This window comes from Perca flavescens, chromosome 1 (genome assembly GCF_004354835.1).
Source record: "Perca flavescens isolate YP-PL-M2 chromosome 1, PFLA_1.0, whole genome shotgun sequence".
NCBI classification, from domain to species: Eukaryota; Metazoa; Chordata; class Actinopteri; order Perciformes; family Percidae; genus Perca; species Perca flavescens.
This window is the reverse complement of record NC_041331.1, coordinates 21,506,967-21,529,732: the sequence shown is the minus strand read 5'-3', so window position 1 is coordinate 21,529,732 and position 22,766 is coordinate 21,506,967. Positions and strand designations below refer to the sequence as shown.

Genomic DNA, 22,766 nt, shown 5'->3' with positions numbered 1-22,766 from the left:
AATATTGCTTCATCGTTTGCTTTTTTACTTGAAAACAAGGCTTTTTAGTCTCTGCAGCTTCAACTTGTTGTGACACTGGTTCTTTGCTTTTGGCACTTCTGTAGTGAAAACAGTGTGTGGGAAGTGGCTGATAAATCAAAGTCTTTTAATGCAAACTTAAATCACGTCATTTAATCCCTGTGGGACGGAAAATACAGCCAGCACTTAGACTTCAGCCCTGCTGTGAACTCCAGGTCAGTCAACCGGCTCATCTTTCCCGGGATGACATTCGCAGGCTTACAGGCTAATAGACTATTTTGATAACTGATCACACAACCACAAATATCTGATATTGAAATTGACATCATCTTTGTTTTCTGTTGTCTGCAGTTGCAGTCTGTTGTTAAATATATACTAATTTACATCAGTCTTTACTATGTAAATTAAATGTTAACTGTATTTCTAATTTCTCACACAACCAGGCACCACAGGCCCTGTATAATTGACATTGTTTTTAATGTTAAACATATAGTTACGCCAATAACATTTCTTAATGCAAGATTACCAAATCTGATAAACAACTACAGTACTTATGTACTTGCAATTACTGCACATTTAAAGCTATAGTGCATAGTTTCTGTCTCCCCCATGAGGAATTCTAAATAATTACAACAACACTCGAGCGTCCACGTCTATGATACAAGCCTTCCGTGATTGTGCATATGCCCCCACTCCTCCCCCTACGCAATTGCTAGTAACCAAGGAGGACACGGAGGATTAAAAAAACATGATGGACTCTTCAGAAGAGGTCATTATCTTCACTCGAGATTCTGCACGGGAAAGTAACCAGACGACACAATCTTGTGAACATAGCCATACTGAGAAATACAAAGAGAGTTGTGTGGAGCTGATAGTCTTAATTAGCTTTGTAGCAACTCATTTGGCAATGCCTTGAATGTAACAGACGTTCATCAATATCAAAATGTTACGCACTAAAGCTTTAGGATTGTGTGGACAGAAACAGTAGACAGACACCAGACACATTCCCCTTTATTTGGCTCAAAGATCCAACAAATCAACTAAATTGCTGCCTTGGTAGCAATTCTGTTGCCTGTAGGTAAGTCAAAGTTAAATTGAAAGTAAGGAGCCGCCAAAGATGTACATGGTCATGCTGCTCATTCCACCTTAAAACCACTTGATCCAGTTTGTGTTACTTTTTCCTGATCAGGTTCATCCACTTGTTCAGTAATTCATTCCAAATGTAATTCAGTAATGCTCTAACTGACTAACAGAGACCATTAATCTGCCCTCTGCCTCACTCTCAGCCCCCACAAGTGAGCCCATTGGACTCTGTGTCGACGACATCAGTGACACTTCCATCTCTCTGAAGTGGCGGCCGCCTGAGAGGATCGGCTCAGCTGAACTCGAGGGTTATGGGGTTGAGTACTGCAAGGAGGGCAGTAAGTGCTGCAGCCACCCGCCTGCATGCTTTTGATGAGGAAAAGGCATATATGATTAACGTTTATATACACCAATCAGTTAATCACAGTAAAGAATAGTTGTTGATCCTTCCAAATATCCAAACATCCGATACAGGACAGTTAGATTACCAAAAACTGTTGTCGGTGAGGAAACGGATGAAAAAATCTCTGACAGGAGGCACCCTGGTGGCAAAACGGTTAAGGTGCATACCATAAAAAATCTCTGACAGGAGGCACCCTGGTGGCAAAACGGTTAAGGTGCATACCATATTATTGCAACATCCCAAGTTGCATGTTATACTCCTTTCTCTTATTTTTGTTTCCTGTTGGCCTCTATTCTTACAGCTATCCAATAAAAAGCAGTATATCAAAATACAGTGTATGGACAGTGTTTGTCAGGGCAAAATAAATTTAATTGATATTTGTTATGACTGGAATTATAGTATATATCTGAATTGTATTTGCTGTCATGAACTGTTGACCCCCTTTTGTTGTTTGTTTCCTGTTTATAGCAGATGAATGGATACCAGCCATTCAGGGTCTGACTGACCGGACATCATTGACCATCAAAAATCTCACCACCGGAGACAAGCTGCAGTTCCGTGTGCGGGCCTACAACATGGCAGGACCCAGTGTTCCCACCACTCTGGCTCAGCCTGTCACCATCAGAGAGATAATGCGTGAGTATTTAAAGAGTGGTGACTTTTGACGACACTCTGCTCATTCAACCAATACATCTCATATAGCTAAATATTTCTCCTAATTTAAACTCACCCTTTAGTCTTGAGTTTCTTCCCTTTTTTTCAGTACCTGTCATGCCTCTTATTGTGTTTTTTTCTTTCACAGAACGCCCTAAAATTTGGCTCCCCAGAAATCTCCGCCAGACTCTTATCAAGACAGTTGGAGAAACTGTCAATCTTGTGATTCAATTCCAGGTGCAGTACAGTACACCTTCTTGAAATCATCCTTCAAACACCACAATGCTTTTCTTATGTCTTTATACAGTGCACACATCAGGGTGAAACATAAATGTACAACATGAACATGAATGTACATACCTGTAATGGTCGAAGATTTGGATAAAATGCTCAATTACTGTAAATGTAATTTTATATTTCTTGACAAACTGGCTAACAAGTTTCTACATCCTCATGGTATATATTGTCACATTAGTATCTACGTCAAAAACCGAAAGGCACCTTTAGCGTTGTTAGATACTTAGCAGCAGTTGGGTGAAACATGTAAAGGCCCTGACACACCAACCCGATGGCCAACCGTTGGCAGAAAAGGCAGTCGGACTGATCAGTCGGCTCCCGTCTCTCAAAAAATTGCCTCGGAACACACCTAAGCGACGCCGACTTGAGCATACGTTCTGCGCATGCATGAGACATAATCGACTCCATAACAGCAGGCGGCGCTAATCTGTATTGTCGCCCAAACAATAAACCGGAAATGACGGAAAATCTCTTTAGACCTAGTAAACACAGAGCACGCTGTCGTCAGTCATTGTTTTCATCAGAGAATGTTGAAAGTAGTCAAGAAGGATCGTTGTTGTCATTACTCGCTGAACGGAAGAAAATACGATGGCTAGTAATAAGAAGATACTGGCGTTGTCAGCTGGAAGAAGCACTGATTCGCTTGTCAAGGGCTAGCACTCCACCAATCAGATTGGTCATTGAGTCCGACTGCCCACTGGCCGATTCAACAAGTCAAATCGGCCAAAATGGATGCCGACGGCTGATGACGGCACGTAACACACCGAACAGACTCAAGTCACCGACCTCGCCAGACTGTCACCGACCTCGCCAGACTGTCTGACGGCCGAAAATCGGGTTGGTGTGTCAGAGACTTTAAGTTTGGTCTGAAGGTGGCGCCAGAGAGAACTTATACTAATACTTATAAACACCTTTACGTTAAAGTTAAATCTTGAAGATCTCCTTTTGGTTCTCTTTGGCGGCACCCATGGCACAAAGTAGTAATTGCAGGTGTGATTTTTGGATCTCACTTCCCAGAGATCCAGTGTGTGACATCAGTTAGCTCAGTTGGCAGTTGAAAGCAGGACTGTTGTGTTAGCTCCGCCTACCCTCTCTGGCAGACCAACCACTGCTGGGTGACAGAAAACACGTCACTAACTCTGCCGCCGCTTGTGATTTTTCCCGGGGAATGACACCTCAGACACCCAGTTCATAATACTGCAAATACAAGGGCTTTCATCAGGCGGCCATAGGCTCAATCACCACTGTGTTATCTCATTCAGCCATAGATAGTGACTTACAGTAAGGGACATTTATTTAAATGAAATTCCTCGAGATTATTACTTTAACATATAACTTTCAAAAAGTGTTGGGCCAGGGGAAATCTTGACCTGTTGGTGGCTACGTGGAAGGTCAAGCATCATTTTGTAACAAATACGGTGTAGTGACAGACTATACGGCCATATTTCTACATCAATGTTTCCTTGAAAAATCTTACGACAGGTCTTTCAGTGAATGTAGTTAGCGCCGAAAGGGTCAGTACTGACTTGTGACACATGAGGGGGCGTGTTTGTGTGACGCTGATTTAACCCGGCCCAAGCGGAAGGTGGGAGTGTCATGGAGGATTGATTCAGGAAGCAGAGACGGAGAGCCTCAAGCAGACGGACGCCACAGGTCACACACACTGGAGACATTTTTTGGAAGACTGATTCTTATTTTTGTTTTCCCACAGCAAAACCTTTTTGTAAATACACCTTTTAAAAACTTGAAACGGCAGCTGGGTGAATCAGTTATTACAGCACAAACCCCTCTTAGGTTGGAAAGTATACACTCATCCAGGCCAGCTTAGTCTCATTCTCACGTTCAATGCAACAAGCAGAGAGAGGAGACAATATAACTGTTTGAAGTTAGGTTAGCCTTAAGTATTTTTTTGATCTTGTAAATCAGAATAAGAGAAATCCAAAAGCTGTATCAGATATTATTCAGAATATTGTTTCACCCTCTACTCCTTTGGTGCCTGTTTTCACCACTGAGGACTGCAACAACTTCTTAAAATATTTTGTTAATAAGGTGAAGGAAATCAAAATTAGTGTAAAAACATCTGATGAGAGCCCAATTATGGTAGCTACCCCAAATTGCTCCTGGGCTAACTTTTCTACTGTCTCATTAGATGATGTCATGGTCTTACTTAAAACGATGAAACCATCTTCATGCCCATTGGATATATTACCAACATCCTTGTTTTTTAAAGTGATAGATCTTGTTGCTCCTTTTGTTGTTAAAATTATTAACAAACTCTGGAACCGTCGTGCATGCAGCGTTACAGCATGCACAGAGATGAGAAGTGTATGTATCGACTTGTCTTACTCTGGGGGTTACGGTGAATAAGCTTAATTCCCAATAAGTCGGCGTGTTCCTTTAAATGGTGTTCCTTAGGGCTCTGTCCTAGGTCCAATTTTATTCTTACTGTACATTACCCCTCTTGGAAAAATTTTGAACAACTTTAACAATGTGTCATACCATTTTTATGCGGATGACATACAGTTGTATTGCTTGTTCAATGACTCTGAGTTACACAAACTAACGGATTTATTGAACTGTATTTCCTGTGTAAAATCGTGGCTTGCTAGTAACTGCCTCCAATTAAACACGAAAAAGACTGAAACCCTGATTGTAGCCCCAGACAACAAAATTCCATCCATCATCCAACATCTTGGTTCTCTGAGCTACACTGTCCAGTCGAGCATCAGAAATCTTGGTGTTTGGTTTGACCACTCAATGTCTTTGGACTGCCATTCGAGACTTCTGGTCAGAAATTGTTTTTATCATCTAAGAAATATTGCAAAATTGAGGACAATTTTAACAGACTCTGACCTTGAGATGGTTATTCATGCTTTTATCTCTTCACGTTTAGATTATTGTAATTCTCTTTTTATGTTTCTTAACAAATCTGCTGTAAATCGTCTTCAAATGGTTCAAAATGCTGCGGCAAGGCTTTTAACAGGATCTGGCAGAAGGACACACATTAATCCCATTTTGTCCTCCCTACATTGGTTACCTATTAAATTTCGTATTGAATTTAAAATATTGGTTTTAACCTTTAGAGCTTTAAATGGTCAGGCCCCAGAATACATTGCTGACTTGTTACGTTCATACTCCCCAGGCCGTGCCCTTCGATCAGCAGGCCAAAGTCTCTTAATAGTGCCAAAGACTCGCTATAAAACACGGGGAGACCTGTCCTTCGAGGCTGTAGCCCCCAGGCTCTGGAACTCCTTGCCCTTGCTCCTCCGTGTGGCTGATTCTGTTGATTCTTTTAAAAGGCAACTCAAGACACTGTTATTTAAACAAGCTTTTAGTTGACTGGGTTTAATTTATCTTTGACCTTTTAAATGTTTTATCTTCATCCAATGTATTTTAATATGGTTGTACCTTGTGAAGCACTTTGTGATTTTTATCTGTGAAAAGCGCTCTATAAATAAACTTTACTTACTTACTTACTTACTTACTTACTAGTAGCTGTGATTCTGTGTTCAACGAGCCCAGGTTAGCTTTGCTTTGTAACATCTGAAATAATTTGTTGTTTTTGACCTGACATAAAGCATCTTGAACTGAAACTTTGTCTTTTCTGGTCATGTAGGGTAAGCCCAGGCCAAAGGTCACATGGAGCAAAGACGGGGAGCTTCTGAGCCCCACATTCGCTAGTGTCAGGAACAGCGATACGGATACGATCCTCTTCATCCGCAGGACAGAGAGAAATCACTCCGGGAAGTATGAACTCCAGGTGCAGATTGAGAACATGGAAGACACAGCAAGTATCACACTGCAGATTGTTGGTAAGCAGGACTGAACACATTGAGGCCTGGCAGTGGGAATTATTGTTTTGAATAAATACAATCATTGTAGTGGACAGTTACTCAAAATTCAGATTTCTCCTCTGTAGATCTCCCAGGGCCCCCTCAGGCTATGAAGATCACAGATATCTGGGGCTTCAATGTGGCACTCGAGTGGAAGCCGCCGAAGGACAATGGTAACTGTGAAATAACTGGTTACACCGTTCAGAAAGCTGACAAGAAGACCATGGTGAGACTCCGCACCCTTGGGTGCTAGCAGCAAAGCTTACATCTGTTTTTATATTACATTCAAGTGAAGCTGAAAACAAGTTTCTGATGTTGATGGTATAGGCAATTATTATGCTAATTAAATCACAGCAATTAGCCAGAAAAAAACCCTCTAAGAATATATATTCATATGACATCAGGTGTTTTTACTGGAAAGCTTTGGACCCGGGCCAAAAAGCCTGTGTCGAAAACCTCCCTGAACCCAATGTAGATAAATAATTTACTTTTTAAAGATACCAAAACCAAATGTTGATGTTAGCATGTTGCGCCACCAAATAATGAGCAGCTGCAGTCAAAATGAGTAACAATAAAGAACATTTCTTCCTGCACTTGTCCCCTCAAAATGCATATATTTTTAGACATATTGACACTACCCACACTGATTCAATTTAAAGTAATTTGGACCTGGCCTAACTCCAGTCTGAAGTCTCAGTTACTAGCAACAACATATGATATCCAGAGGTCTTTTTAGGGGAAGGCAATGTTAAAATGTCTTGCTCACTGAAACTGGTCCATTGCAGGTCTTTAGTTCTACCCGACAACCACCAACTGAGCTGCTGTAAAGCCACATTTGCAAATCTCCCTTTCTATTGACATGAGTGAGGAGGTCTCTACATGTGTGAGGATGAATGCTGCATGGACACAGAGGGATATTTTAGCCTCCCTTGTGACACATAAACTGTAATCAGCCAATGCTGAGCAAGCAGTCTCCTCTGCGGGCCAGGAGTGATGCATCATGGGCCTGTTGGCAAGACCTCCAACTGGCACCGTCCTCCACCTTGAGCTGCCAGGAACGATATCAGCCAGGAATGTCCTAATCTTATACTCGTAGCCTTGACCTGGTCTGGATTGTGTGTACGGTGACGCAGGGCCATTGTTTTCCTGTCCGGCTTGGTTGATGGTTCATGTTTCACTGTAGTCATTAATAGATCAAATTAATTTTCCTTGCATCTCTTTATAGCAAGCTTGGGGATGCTGATCATCATGTTACCAATAACAATGTGCTGTGTACCTGTTAGATGTCAGATAATGGCTGATGCAGTTTAAATCTGCCCATATCCTATTTCATTCTTGTACCTAAATAAATAAATTTTAACTGAGCAATTACAGAGAGAAAAGGAGTTCCTTAATTACAACTCCCCACTTAGCTCACCATCAACTTTACCTCTAAAATCACCTATAGATGTTCAGTTGGTTTGAGATGTGGTGATTGTGAAGGCCACAGCATATGATTCACAACATTTCCATTAAATCATTTAGTAACCCCCTCATAATGCCATTTTCTTCACATTTTCCAACATAAACTACATATTTAATTGGAAACAAAACTGAATGTGCAACATGTTTTTGTGATTCATATGAAGGAGTGGTTTACGGTCTACGAGCAGTACAGGCGAACCAACTGCGTCGTGTCTGACCTCATCATGGGGAATGAGTATGTCTTCCGAGTCTTTGCCATCAACCTGGTGGGTCTCAGCCCTGAGCCCTGCAACACAGCAGACAGCGCTTACATCCAGAAAACCGGTGAGCTCAGCCTCTGACAGCACATATATATAATTAGTGCAAAACCATTGTGGTTCTGATTTTATGTCCTAAAGAAAAAACAATATCCAATTACCCAGTTGTGGTCTGTCTCTCTGCTCAGGTATCGAGTACAAGCCGCCCACCTACAAGGAACATGACTTCTCACAGGCTCCCAAGTTCACACATCCGTTGGTGAACCGTTCTATCATAGCAGGATACAGCACGACCCTCAGCTGCTCTGTCAGAGGAACGCCAAAGGTCAGTAGGCTCATCACATAATATGCACATTTACAGATTTCATAGCACTAACAAACACAAATATTATCATACTTTCTATTGTAAAGGAAAACAAATTAATGGAAGACATTTTAAGTGAAGTTTTGACAAAACAACTCCTACTTCTAGCTAATTATTTCCAGAGCTTTCAACCATATTACAGTAGCTGTTATGATTACATTCGAGAACTTTAAGGACTTTTCATCTATGTTTGCTTTAAAAGAAAGTTAAGCATGATAGCACCAATCCAAACTCAAGTTTTCAAACATACAGTTGAGAGCCAAGAATGAAGTTTCACACTACAAATACTACAAATATTTTTTATGTAAAAAAAACAAACAGAATAACTGAGTAAAATTCAAGAATTAAAGCAAAGGAAAAACACTCACAAACCATCAGAAACATATACCTATAACCTCTGAGACACACACACACACACACACACACACACACACACACACACACACACACACACACACACACTCACACACCTCTTCATGCAAACATTTGGGGATTAGTAGGAAGTAATAAACACCATATTCTCAGTGAAACAGTATCCACCAGATAAACCCAGTGATGACTAATGGACTAGTACTAAATTATGGCCTAATTGTAAGAGTATTGCAGATTGTGAAAAGTATCACCTGATGTACTGTAATACTTTGTCCTATGTTATTAGCCCAAAGTGACCTGGTACAAAAACAAGATGGACATCTCGAACGAAGCCAAGTACCGGATGCTCAGTAAACAAGGTGTTCTGACGCTGGAGATCCGTAAGCCCTGTACGTTCGATGGGGGAGTGTATATGTGCAAAGCAGTCAATGACAGCGGAGAGGACATAGTGGAGTGTAAACTGGACGTCCGCCGTAAGTATCCTGCTGGGTGGTACAGAGACAGAATAATAATAAATAATAATAATAATTAATAATAATAATAATAATAATAATTTATACTTTATTAATCCCGCAGGGGGAAATTCCAATGTAAACGCATGTCTCCTCTTTTTCATGACCCACTTAGACAACATCCTTTCCTCCTCTGGTATTTTCCCCTACTTTTTATTTTTTTTAATAATAAATGTTTTATAATGAAAGTCCACATAAAGAAAAACATATATATTAGTGTAAATGTGAGAATATAGTAATTATTTCTATCAGGTTAAATTATAGCACTTGTTTTTCCTGTGTTGGAATCTGTATATGCTTTATTTTACGTGTTTCTCAATTTCCACTGAATCCATTTCTAGTTTATATCACAGTATCTATAGTAACAACAAACATACAATTAAAGAAGCTATAATCAATGTTTTTTTTTATATTAACAATGGTTCACATGACTTGTTTATGAGGTGTCACTAGTGATGAACCCATAGACAATTATTACCAGTGTCTGCAGTTCCCCTCAGCTCTACAGACTTTTATTACGTCTATTAGATAATTGTTTAATTCTTTTGGCCGACAACTTTGTTTGTCATTGTTTTCATTCACTCTCACAGCTCTGATAGCGTCCTTTTCATCAGAAAAGCTCTAAAAACTCACTGTACACTACGTGATTAGCACCAAACAGCAGACAGACTCCGTTAGCAACTAGCTGGTGGACATAGTGGAGCTAAAAGATGTTTGCTGGACAGGTAAAAAAGGTTTGAAAACAAGTTTGTCATCTCAACTTAGAAGGTGATGATATGTCAATATTGTGTTCACACCTTGTTTCTGCTTCCCCCAAATGGAGAACAAAATCTGTTATTGCTTATAACCATTGCTTGGTTTAAGTCATACAATTAAATTTTTTTTATACAAAAAAAAACAAAAACATAGTGATACACTGTTGAAAAATATGTTCTTCCATTTGAAAATCGTGCAACAAATGTTACTGTGCAATTGACTTATCAAGGCCTCTGAATCTTGACTTATGTTCCTGGTTTGCAGCTCAAGTTGCTAAAGAAGAGAAGAAGTGAGGAGGTTGGAGCTGCTGACTGAAGAGAAGATCGATTTGTTTCCTGCATGTTGACTGTTTTGTGTCACGAGAAACTCTTCACATGCATCACAAACTGTTTAACCCAAATCCTTTTTTTGTGTTTGCACCACTTTCATTTTCTGGAGTCATCATGTATCTTCGTCACTGTTGTGTTAGTATCATGTGTACCACTGGATTACTGAATTCTACTCTCATTTAGTAGAGTAGAGATTAATGGATAATTGTGTCCAGTAAATATGCATAATAGTCAAAGAAGGTAGCAATGTCATCTTGTTTCTCATTCTTTTCAGCTGATCTAAAGAAATGGATTGCAGTGTTTGGACTTGTTTGTGTGCTTACAAAGGTCAATATATATGCTTCAAAAACATAAGTGAGTGATTTCATTCAGTCATATTATCAAGTAGTGGCATTACAGTGTAGTCAGTAGTGGTGCACCAGTAAAATTGCCATCCTGATAGCTTTAGCAGCCGTGGCATTCAGAAAATGAATGAGAGCATGCCAGAGATACTCAGAGGTCCAGAGGAATGGACAAGAGTTGTTGAGGGCTTAGTTTTATTGTAACAAAGCCTCGCTAAAGCCAGAGGTGTGAGGCATGTGCCTAACGTGCACGCCACAGACGGATGTGTGTGAAGTGCTGGAATAGCTATGATGTCCTTTTACCACTGGGGACATGTGAGAGTGAAGAGGAACACATGGTGGTGTTCTTCAAGCGGGAGCTGCTGTAAAATCACTCCACAGTTATTCCTTTGATGCCTTCAATGTAAATATTTCCTGTGTCCTCTCAACGTACAGCTGCAAAAGATCCAGTGAGCCTTTGTATATGTGCCGGGCCACTATTAACATAAATGACGAATGCCTTACAGCGCCTCCACTTTTGCCAGGTGTCTTGACACAGGGATTCACCAAAATCCATAAATTACAAGTGAAAAGGCGACACGGTTCAAAGCTAAACAGGACTTCTCAAATGGCACGTCTGTTTCTTTATACAACCCCAGAGGTTATTTTTCATTCATCACCAAGTTACAGCTCACTACACGAGTAAAGGGAGCCAGCAGTGGTGGACAACATGACTGGAGGTGAAAGGAAACTCCACCGAATGGCCCAAAGGGTCTTAAACGGAAAGGTCTCGTTTAAACAAAACAGTTCCTCCCTGAAATGATGTCTGCTTTGCGCTTTGCAGCTGAAACTATTTAACAAGACCAAGTCTACAGCTAGCAGCTCTGTGGGGCACAGCAGTGCTTCAAGCAAAATGCTAACATTAGCAGCGGTGGAAGAAGTAGTAGAAAAGTAACAATACCACAGTGTAGAATACTTAAAGTTAAAGTCTAAAGGCAGTCAAAATGTTGCTTAAGTAAAAAAAAGTATTAGCTTCATCATACACTTAAAGTACAAAACTGAATATACTAAAGCATTAATGTAAAAACTTTAATATTGCAGCTGAAAAAGGTGCTGCCAATAAATGCATCATGATTTATTAGTTGATTTTGTATTAATAATCTGAATCTGCAAAATAACTGGTAACTAAAGCAGTCAAATAAATACTTAATAAATTAATAATATGAATAAAAGCGGAGCAGTAGCCTACATATTAGCATGCAATGGAAATACTCAAGTAAAGTACAAGTACCCCAATATTGTACTTAAATAAATTCACTGAATAACTTTCCACTACGGAATGTCAGTTTGCCAACATGCTCACAATGACAATGCTAACACGATGTTTAGTAGGAACTTATTGTGTTCACCATATTAGTTCATTGTTTAAGCATGCTTACATTGTTATGTAGTAGATTTCACTATTTCACTTTTAAATTTTTTTTTCACTTTGACCTTACTCAATAGGAAAAGTCAGGGGATCACCAAAGTATAAGGATTGATTCTCTAGGGATCATGAATGTCAAAATCTCATGGCAATCCATCCAATAGTTGTTGAGATATTTCAGTCTAGACCAAAGTGATGGACTGCCTAGTTGCTAAAAATTGATTTTTTGGAAATTTTTCTGAGCAGAAATTAGACACTTTATCTTTACTGCCAACTAAGTTTACATAATTTCTCTTAAGTGATCGGACTATTTGACGGTACTCAGTTTGGAGTATGTAACAAAGGTTTGGTAAGTAGAACGATACGTCCTCACTTTTGATTGGTCAGAGTCCAATGGGGAACTCTGCTGGGAGTAAAAAATGTCAATATTTTCATTTTCAGGTAATCTGACCTTTCTATGCCATATTACAATAATATTTTTTTTCTATATTATCTCCAATCCCAGGAATCATCTGTGCAGCAACTTAAAAGTGGCAGAGTTGCCAGAAAGAAGTTTTAAACAAATAAAAATGTACAATAATTTCATACATATTTGATAAAGATAACGGTCGCTGTAGTGTTTTAATTTTAACACCAAGGTAAATAAAAATGGTTGTGTTCTTCCAATTTTATTCATTCACAATTTATAGAATTTTTTTATCTACTTGAACAAAATAAAACAACTTGGGGAGATCGCACATGAAAAACTACAAACAAGATTTTAATTTGAACTGAAATTAAGTGAGATTCTTTTTATAATCTGTATTATTCTGCAAGTTTGTATCTATAAAAGATAAAACAAATAATTTCATAGTTTATAGATAGGTTTAAAAAAAATAATCACAGTATACAGTACATAGATTCCTCCCACAATTTGCACCTATCTAAAATGATGGTGTACAACCACGTGTCAAAATAAAGCTAAGAATGCAAACAAAAAGAATCACAACAGATGAAAACAGACTTTTCTTTTACAAAGCACTGCTGGTAGCCACTGCAGTCGAGGAGGTAGCTTCCTTAGTTAGCATCCCATTCTTGATTACTAGTTTTCTTTTCAAATAATTTACAGACAAATACAAAAAAAAAAAAAAACAATAACCAACCTACTAAAATATTTGTACATTTTCACCAGATGGGACATCTCAAACAATCAATGGACATTTTGGTTGGTGCAAGAATTTACATACCCGGTCGAGACAAATGACTACATGGAAAACAGAAAATAAAATTCAGAGATTAAAATTAAATGGTGCATTATAAGGACACAAGAAAGTCTTGTTGGTGGGAGAAAATGTTTCCCTACATTGCCTAAATTCCTGAGCACTCACATGACATACACTTGTGTATACACGCTCTGAGGGTGTATCTACCTTTAATGTGTACAGTCATGCTCCAACACACCAAACATCAGTCAATCCCTCGTCACACGCAGTCTCAGGTCAGCTCTCAGGGTAAAAAAACATCTACATTAAAATACTTTACTATATAAAATTGCTCTTTTGAGGACCTGTACAATAATACAGACTGCAATGAACATACAGTAAGTGTGTACAATGCAACTGGATTAGAAAGACACTGGAGGAAGTGAATTAGTTTAAAGATTGGCCTTATTTTCATACTTTCATACCATCGTGCCCATTTATTGTGGTCAAAATGTTGCCAATTATTGCACTGTAGAGCAGAAAAGTGAAGATCCACAATGCAGATACTTCTTTAAATATCTGTGGTTGAATAATAATTACCCATATTTCAAATATAATGGTCCATTTTATACTTTTTGACACTGCATACTTTCTTTTTGACTCAGCTGGCTGCCAGTCTTGTGCTGTGTTCACATCATGTTGGAAGAAGTGAAAGAGTGGGATTAAATTCATGTGTTTAACTTGGACGGTATTAATGTGTTTAACTTGTCGCTCACAAGCCAAATTATGCTTAATGATACATTTTTAATCAAGCAGAAATGTATGTCAGCTATCACTCTTCTCATAAGTTCAACTTGTGTGATTAATAGTTGCATTTTTGGAGAGTTCCTGTTTGTTGCTTGTTGTTCACCAAATAAAACCAAAGTTAACTTTTTTCTTTACTGACATTTTTGGAAATGTTCTTTCGTGCCGAGATTTACATTTTAAAAGTGATACCACTCTCATATATATACGCTAAATATGAAGCTAAAACCAGCAGCAGGTTAGCTTAGCTTAGCATAAAGTCTGAAAACAGGGGGAAACAGCTAGCCCTACTCTGTCCAAAGGTTACATACCAGAGCATCTAAAGCTCACTAGTTTATACATTATATCTCGCTTGTTTAATCCTTCAGTTTTTGAAAAAATTAAACAGGCCTGCTGTTTCCCTCCGCTTTCAGTCGTTATGCTAAACTAAGCTATCCAGCTGCTGGCTATAGCCTAAACATTAGCATACAGATATGTGATGAGTTGTATTAATCTTCTCATCCAACTGTCAGCAAGACAGCAAATAAGTATTTCCCAAAATGTTAAATTATTCCTTTGATCAATGTTGGGCAGGTTTTATTTACAGGAAACGGTCTACGCTTATCAAACACACTGTATTCAACAGTCAACACTTATTGTTTTGTCAGCCAGAAATCTGAACATCAAATAAAAGCAGGCCTTATTTAAGCGTTACTGTACTGAAAAGTTTTGTTGGGTTTGATGTCTCTTTGCCCAATGGCAAATACAATGTGTAGCTCTGCAGTCAAGAAAAAAGTTTGATCCAAATCAAACAGCATGATAGCAAACAAGTCAGAAAATAAGGCCCAGATTTAAAAAAAAATAAAATAACTGGAATTATCTTTCAGACTAATGACCATAATGACCTAAACCTGTATGTGTATACTATGTTTTGGTGAAGAATTAAACAGAGAAGTCCTGTAGTTTTGGTGAATGCTTGGGGTATATTGTATATTCATCAATCAAAGGCCACCTGAAATTGTCTTCACCGTCCTGCTGCTCAAACAATAAATAACGTCTTTCACCACCACCAAGCATAGCTGTTGCTATAACAGTGATATCTGCTACGTTTATCACATTCTTAGTCTTAGTAACTTAAAGCATAGAAGTGTTTATTATAGACTGGCGTTTACTTATACCATTCTCACACTGATTACGATCACAGGCAGGCATGGCAGAAGTTATTGCTGACGTTACATTATCCCGCTCTGGTAGGTGAAGACCACCTGAAAAGTTACATTCACACAGAAAAGTCTACGATGATTATTACATTTGCTACATTTATGTAAAAAAAAATAATAAAAAAATCAAAGTATAAAATCAACAGTTGCTGTGGAGAAGCTTTAAAAATTGACAAGATGTGTAGCCATTAAAATTGAAAAAGCTTATAAGTACAGGTAAAACAGATAAATCACAAAACCTTTGACACAAACATTGAGGCTCGCAACATCAGGAGATCCAATCGAAAGAGAGAGAGAGAGAGGCAGGCACTGGTGGCAAGACTTTCCTTTGCGAGATCCTTTGTCTACTAGTTTGTAACATGATGTGCTCAGTTCGGCTCACGTAGAAATGGTCTCTAAGTTCATGAAGCATACCAAGTTCCCTTTAAATGATTGGTTGCATCTCTGTTTACACAGTAATTACAAACATAAGTGCTTGCTGAATAGTGTTTTAATTGGCACATTTTGTTATTTGATATAAAAATGTTTATATATTCTTGTAGGATCTAAATTCACATGACAGAGAGATCTGTGCCCACAGACGTACTGGAGCTCTGACGCGTCCTTAGTCCTTGACTCGAGGTATGTTGTATGAGTAGTGTACCAGAGGAAGGCCTCTGCTCTGACAGAAGCAGGCTCTGCCACAGGCCTGAACCTGGTCTGAACTGTCTGACACAAATGAGTCCCCCTCGTCTGCGTACTCAGACTGAGCAGAGGGTGTGCCGCTGTCTGCCCAAAACCCCTCAGCGCGCTGGCACACTGCAGCTCCCGCCAGGAGGGTGGGACAGCTGTGAGACTTCACCAAGTGTCTACAGACCGTGGAGGACGAGGGAGAAGAGCAGGTTCTGGCATGCAGCGCAGCCTCGCACTGCTCGCATACAACCGTCTCTCCACAAAGCTGTGAATACACACCACAGTCAAAGCCCAGGTGGGTGGAGGAGCCGCCGTCTGTGAGCTCCGACCCTCCGCCACCATCATCTCCGTGACTTTCAGCGCCAGCCTTCACCTCCCTGGTCATTCCTCCGCGGCCGCGTAGTCTCAGCCAGTCCTCCCTGAAGGCCGGGCTGAAGAACACATACAGCACTGGGTTCAGGCACGCAGGCAGCGGGAAGAAAATGAGGGTGACGGACTTGGCGATCTCTGGGCCGCCGGCTGTAGAGCCAGTCAAGAGAGGGGTGAAGGAGAAAGCTGCCACGGGGCAGAAGAAGATGCAGTTGGTGAAGATGAGCCAGGCAACGTGTCGCAGGGCGCCTGTCTGCTCTGGGTCAGCCAGCTCCACCCTGCCTAGGTGGCAGTACAGCTGGGTGTAAACAGCTGCAGTGAACAGGTAAGCCAGCGCGTTGAGCAGCACCAGAACGACTGTAACACTCAGAGCTGGACCCTCTCCGCCAGCGGAGGGCAGGCAGAGAGGAGAGGCGGACTGGTCACTGGAGGTCAGGAGAGGCAGGCAGGCTCCAGCAGCAGCCAGCAGCCCCAGGAGTCCTGCTGCAAGGCTGAAGCGTCGATCTCCTCTCCAACATCTGCGATGGCTGCCGCCGTTCCTTCTGGGTGACAGAGTTACCTTTCCGAGAATTGTCCGCACGGCCACGCTGCGCTCCACGGCTGCCAGCGAGAGTAACAAGACCGCCCACTCGGACGAGAAGACGGCCAGAGTTCCTGTGACCTGACAGCCAGGCCCCATCTCCCACCACACACCAAACTTGGCAAACGAGCCCCAGGTGGCAACGTCGAGCACGGTCAGCACGCCGACGTACAGGCCTGTGAGCAGGTTGGCCAGGGCCAGCAGCCCCATCAGCAGCCGGGCTGGGGAGAGAGACGGAGCGAGGGAGTGGGAATGGCCTGCGGCTCGGTGTGTTGGGGAGAAGGTGGCCACCAGCACCAGGCTGTTAAAGACCAGCGACACCAGGCAGATGAACCAGACTGTCAGACGAATCATCCAGTTACCCAGCAAGTGCTCACAAGGCTTGAAGGCTCCTGAAGACAGAAACAATGTGGTTGCTCAAAAGTTAACAGTTCATTTGGCTTAATTTGGATTTTTAGATCATTTCAAATCTCTTCAACACGGACCCATAACAAAAGACATTAAAAAGCTGTTTAATGCTTACCTGGTGAAGGAGAGCAATGCATAATCATTGAGATTCTTTCCACATCCTCCCCGCCTAAAATAAAAAATGTCATGTAAGAAATGCAAATGTGAAAAAGACAACCTTGTTTCAAGATAGCAGCCTGGCCAAAAAAAGGAGTCAGGTGCATACAGCAGGAAGTATGTTAACAAGTGCATTTGTGTGACTTTCTAAATTCTTGTTTCTGCTATACAACAATCAACAATAGTTATTTAATTATTACATCTTCCATAACCTGAAATTCATGTTCTGTATACAGTTATTTATGTACAGTTCCTTTTTTTTAAACTAATTATAGACAGGTAAATGCCAGAGTGGGTAAAAGAAAAAGGCAAAAATGTTATACGTCTAACATTTACATCTGATAACTGGTGGTCTGGCAAGAATGAATGCTGTTAGTTTGCTCATGTACCTGGAGGCTCATGTGAAACAATGTTGCTATTTTTAGTTGCTTTTATGTCAATAAACTACCCCAAAAAGTTTAGCTAACATGTCAACTGTTCCAAAGATAAGGCTTTGACTGCAGCATTCCCACCTGTAGATTTCTTTACGTCATATTCCTCGGAAGAACTTGTAATTGAGTCACAGCCAACGAATGCACAGCACTGGTAGGCATAAGGGAGGGAAATGGACCTACAAACAAACATTGGTCATTTAGAAAGGCTGTGAGCATCTTGCGGAGGTCCAGTGTTGATAATACAGATGGTGCTGGCTCTTAATACCTTATTGGGAAAAGCATAAATAACGCGTTTGTCTGCAAATATTTGGCTTGTGATTCTTTTTCAAAAATAACATTTAGATGTTTCCATAGCGTGTCTAAACTTCAGCTGGCTTTCTCATTAAACGTAAGAGAAGAGGTGGAGTTTGTTTCTGTTTTTCAGTCAGTCTGCCACAAACATATAAATCACAACAGACAGAGAAAGACAGTAAAACAGATAGAATAGAATATTATTATCTTCTGTAGACCTTTTGTTCACTACAGGATTAGTCCAAATTATATTGTTTACAAAGTTAGCATTGGTGAGGGTTTCCAGTTCATCTGCTGTACTGATTAACAACAACTCAACTGCTTGGTTCAAGTTTGTGCAGCACAGCATGTATGCTGTGTTTTCTACATCAACATTTTGGACTCAGAGTGCCTGCCATATTTGTGTTACAGCAAGTTTGTTTTAGATGCAGAACACTGCACACTCACATCATGAGAAAAGTATTTCCATGTGAAAAATATAGCTAGAAGAAGAAATACTTTACTTTCCTTGGGTAAATTCATATTTATGTATACAGTATGGCAATTAAGGAGGTGTAACAATAAGATACAATCAAAAAATACATATACAAGTCTGTATATTTATAAAACGCAACGATGTGTTCCCTTTCTCACTACCCATTGAAAACAAAAAGGTGTGGAAACTAAATGGTTAAAAATGGGTAAATTACAGAGTGAATACAACAGTACCGGTACCTTCTTCAGAAAATCCTGACTTCCTCAACACCACAGAGGCCTGATGTTGCTATGCAGAGCCTTCCCAATATAGCTCAATTTTGACGACCAGAAATCAGTCTGTAAAAATTGGCCATATCTGTGTATGGGCTACATCCTGTAATGATGTGATCTTTCTTTCGAAAACTGCGATGTCAGGGATTTATTCCAATCTTGAAGCTAACCCTTGTACATTTTCCACAGTTTACAACATAAATAAAATGCCTCTTTTGCTGAATATTTTTATTTCAATATAGCTTGATTTTCCTTTTTACAACAAATCACAGTGTTTTGAAATATTTTTGGGGACATGTGCTTGTATTAGAGAGTGACCGTAGAGAGCAGACAGAAAACGAGGCGAGAGAAAGATGGGCGAAATCACATGCAATAAAAAGGTTCTCCATAATCGAACGGGTGGACATTGCAATTACATAGTCAGCACCAAACACGCAACACGTCAGATAACAGAAGTTCTTCACCTCTTCACTTCCTCACCTGAGTTTGGGCAGGTTTTTCGCAGTCAGCACATTTTTCATCTGCGGGTTCCCCGAGAGTTTCAACTGACTGAGCGCGCTCAGTCCAGTTGTTGGAATCACAGTGAGAGAGTTCATACTCAAATCTCTGCAAAAAAGGAAAAGATTATCCTCTGTACTCATTATGATGGGAGGTGGTAAAATAATACTACACATCATACTCACAGGTTGGTGAGCGCAGTGAGGGAGAGGAAAGCATCTCTGTGGATAACTCGGATTGCATTTCTACTCAGGTCTCTGTAAAATCACAGCCATAAAACATTTGTTTTTACTGCATCCAGCTTGTGTTACTATTTATGTTACGGAGTGTGTGACTGAGTGGACTTACAGTAAACGGAGAGCAGAGAGACCTTGGAAAGTGCCCCTGGCAATTTGTTGAATATGGTTGTGCTGAAAACTTCTGTAGATTGAAAACAAGAATTTAACAGATTATAAACAAGCAAATGATTACCTTTATTACCTTAGTTGTTTGGTTTTACAATATAATCTTTAAAGTTTATGATAGAATTTGTCTTTTAACCATCCTTGTCTGAAATGATTTGTGCACTGACTGCTACATGTTCAACACTCACATCTCCTGCAGCCGGACGCAGCCCTGGAGGGATGGTAGCTCCTTGATCTCATTGTAGGACAGGTCTCTGATGGAGGAAAACAAACCACCTCAACAATTAGACAACTGGGACATAAATGAAAATAAAAGGTTGGATGGTAAGTCATGTTCCATTCTGTAAGATATAACTGGTCTCTGAAACTTTCTGTACCAGTGTTAAAACCATAGTTTACCAATCAAGCTTTACTGGGACAATTTCTACTGTCCCAGTAAGCTCGTATTTATCTTAAATCTTTAGAAAGTACAATTATTTTTATATATATATTATTTTTTAAGATATTTTTTGGGGCATTTTAGGCCTTTATATTTATAAGAAAACTGAAGACATAAAAGGGGAGAGAGTGAGAGGGAAAGACATGCAGCAAAGTGCCACAGGTCGGAGTCTAACCCGCGGCCGCTGCGTCGAGGAGTGAACCTCTATATGTGGGCGCGCACTCTACCAGGTGAGCTACCCAGGTGCCCGTAGTAGATATATTTTAAGCACTGCTGCAGGTGACAGGAAAGGAAAAGTCTCTTACAGCGTCCGAAGCAACTTGAGGTCCTCACACAGATTAGCAGGGATGGACGATATCTTGGTTCCCGAAAGGGTCCTGGACATTTAAAAAAAAAATTAATCAGTTACTCCTGAGATGCACATATGCACAAGCAGGAACAGATGCTGCAAGTTCACTCACAGACTCTCAAGGCTATTAGTCCATGTAAGGATGGGAAAGTCCTGCATCATGCTGGCCCCACGCAGCATCCTGAAACACACACAATGACGAATGGTAAAATCACAAAGTCAGGAACTTCAAAGCACGAGTCAGAATGAATGAAACAAGATACCAAGTTCAAACAAAACTTGTTAACAATGATTTGTCAGGAGTCATGCCTGACAGCGTGACTTACAGGGAGTGCAGGTCAGACAGATTCTGAAAAGCCGAAGCGCCCACGAAGGACAGAGGGTTGTCATAAAGATGTCTGGGAAGGCAGAAAGAGCAGAGGGGAAGAGTTCAAATCAAAATCATTTACTATGCGAGAATGGCACCATCTTCTGGACATCCATCTACTGAAGCCTAATGCTGTATGTATGCTTATCAGAAGGCATTGCTGTACACTGGGCATAGTAGCATTTGTACAAATGTGAGTTATTAGTGTGCTAGTGTCAGTGAGTTTGACCTTACATGGTTCGCAGCAGTGGGTTGTTATGGAAGGCCCCTTCAGGTATGGAAGCAATATCGTTGCTGTGAAACCCGCTGTGGGAAGAACATCACGGAGACAGTGTGAAGACACTTTGCTCAATATGAAACCATGACTTAATAAGTAAGTTGACGTATGCAAAATAAAAACACCAAAAGTAATGATGCAAAAGGCAAACAGTACACAGTTCAACCCACCAAGCACAAACTGGAGGTGTCCATTAACTTTCAATCTCTGCTACAGAAATCGAGGTCTGTCAATTTATTTAAATCATCTTTTCATTAAATAATGAATGTGCTCCTCAGGAACACCAGGAAGTAAGAATTGTGCTTTTTTTAGCCTTCAAAATAAAAGCACCAATGTTGAAACAGGTTACAAAAAATGTCAGCTAATTTATTTATATTTGATCATTACACCCAATAGATAAGAGCTTAAATAAGTAATGGTTTAAACATATTATAATAAATAGAATGTTTATCTTTTTTTTTCTCCTGATGTATCTGTATGTAAATAGGAACTTTTAAACCACATAAGATTTGTAATTTTTACAATTCACAGAGAGTCACGAAAAATGAGGGCAGGTTTCAACTGTTTCGCCACTTTGTAATTGTGCTCTAGTTTTCCTCGTATTTATTTCAAAGCTAATTTTTCAGATATTTGTCTCTTTTGAACCACATAAAAACTGAAAAGACATTAAAAAGTCCCCTTCACGCTCTGATGAGTTAACCGGTCCCTGACTTTAGTGTTAGTACAAATTTTTCACCTCACAGAAAAGAAACAGGACGATATACTCACAGTTCCTTGAGTTTGGGTAGGGCCTCTATGGCTTTGGGAAAAACCATCAGGTTGTTGAAGTTAAGATCTCTAGGATGAGACACAGAGAGAGACACAGGAAGTCAGCGCTGTTTTCGTGCATTTCGACCTAACAAATCCCTCCCTCTAACTAACTAATTAATGGTACATTCAAACAAAAAGGTCTAGACATTGCTAATAGGAGTGTTCAATTATCTGGTTCCCTCTGTGACTGTTGTCAGCACCAAGTCATGCACTAATTATTAATAACTAGGATTACTAAAATGTATTAATCCTAATAACAAAATATATGACTTGCTAATGGTGCTGAATGATTTACTCTTTAAGCAGCAATATGCAATGAAATACTGACCAGTACAAATACTCACGGTAAATACATAATCCTAATAACGGATCACTGGTCCATTGTTTAATGGGAATCTGAGCCTACTGTAAAAAAACATCCCATTGCATTGTTAACATACTATGTTGCAAGCAACTGGACCACGGAGCTAGTGCTGCAGTTTATGATTATTTTCATTAACACTTAATGTGTGGATTTTTTTCTTTTCACACTGCTTGTTTCTTGTAACACTAAAAGGTAATCAATTACCAAGGTTAGGAAGCAAGAAAAAAAAGCAGCAAATCCTGACATTTGAGAAACCGGAAGAGGCCAAATTCTTAATAAATGACATAAATGATCATCTATTACTAAAAATGTTAATACATTTTCTGTTG

The 22,766-nt window shown here is 39.9% G+C and overlaps 2 protein-coding genes across 7 annotated transcripts in view; one reads left to right on the top strand and one right to left on the bottom strand.

Moving 5' to 3' along the window:
- The window catches only part of mybpc3 (myosin binding protein C3), a 39,673-nt gene extending 25,457 nt beyond the window's left edge, over positions 1–14,216 (top strand). For all 4 annotated transcript variants that reach the window (XM_028590556.1, XM_028590641.1, XM_028590729.1 and 1 more), the window contains 9 exons: positions 1,305–1,439; positions 1,973–2,140; positions 2,307–2,395; positions 6,072–6,267; positions 6,375–6,514; positions 7,917–8,076; positions 8,198–8,334; positions 9,032–9,218; positions 10,278–14,216. In XM_028590556.1, the coding sequence (XP_028446357.1) occupies positions 1,305–1,439; positions 1,973–2,140; positions 2,307–2,395; positions 6,072–6,267; positions 6,375–6,514; positions 7,917–8,076; positions 8,198–8,334; positions 9,032–9,218; positions 10,278–10,306 (1,241 nt within the window). In that variant the 3' untranslated portion in view covers positions 10,307–14,216. The remainder of the gene's footprint in view (positions 1–1,304; positions 1,440–1,972; positions 2,141–2,306; positions 2,396–6,071; positions 6,268–6,374; positions 6,515–7,916; positions 8,077–8,197; positions 8,335–9,031; positions 9,219–10,277) is intronic.
- A 966-nt stretch (positions 14,217–15,182) lies between these two features.
- The window catches only part of lgr4 (leucine-rich repeat containing G protein-coupled receptor 4), a 35,140-nt gene continuing 27,556 nt past the window's right edge, over positions 15,183–22,766 (bottom strand). For all 3 annotated transcript variants that reach the window (XM_028573630.1, XM_028573637.1, XM_028573645.1), the window contains 12 exons: positions 22,032–22,100; positions 21,221–21,292; positions 20,946–21,017; positions 20,732–20,800; positions 20,576–20,647; positions 20,020–20,085; positions 19,776–19,847; positions 19,613–19,684; positions 19,410–19,535; positions 17,970–18,067; positions 17,417–17,470; positions 15,183–17,285 (listed from right to left, as the gene is read on the bottom strand). In XM_028573630.1, coding sequence (XP_028429431.1) covers positions 15,877–17,285; positions 17,417–17,470; positions 17,970–18,067; positions 19,410–19,535; positions 19,613–19,684; positions 19,776–19,847; positions 20,020–20,085; positions 20,576–20,647; positions 20,732–20,800; positions 20,946–21,017; positions 21,221–21,292; positions 22,032–22,100 — 2,251 coding nt within the window. In that variant the 3' untranslated portion in view covers positions 15,183–15,876. The remainder of the gene's footprint in view (positions 17,286–17,416; positions 17,471–17,969; positions 18,068–19,409; positions 19,536–19,612; positions 19,685–19,775; positions 19,848–20,019; positions 20,086–20,575; positions 20,648–20,731; positions 20,801–20,945; positions 21,018–21,220; positions 21,293–22,031; positions 22,101–22,766) is intronic.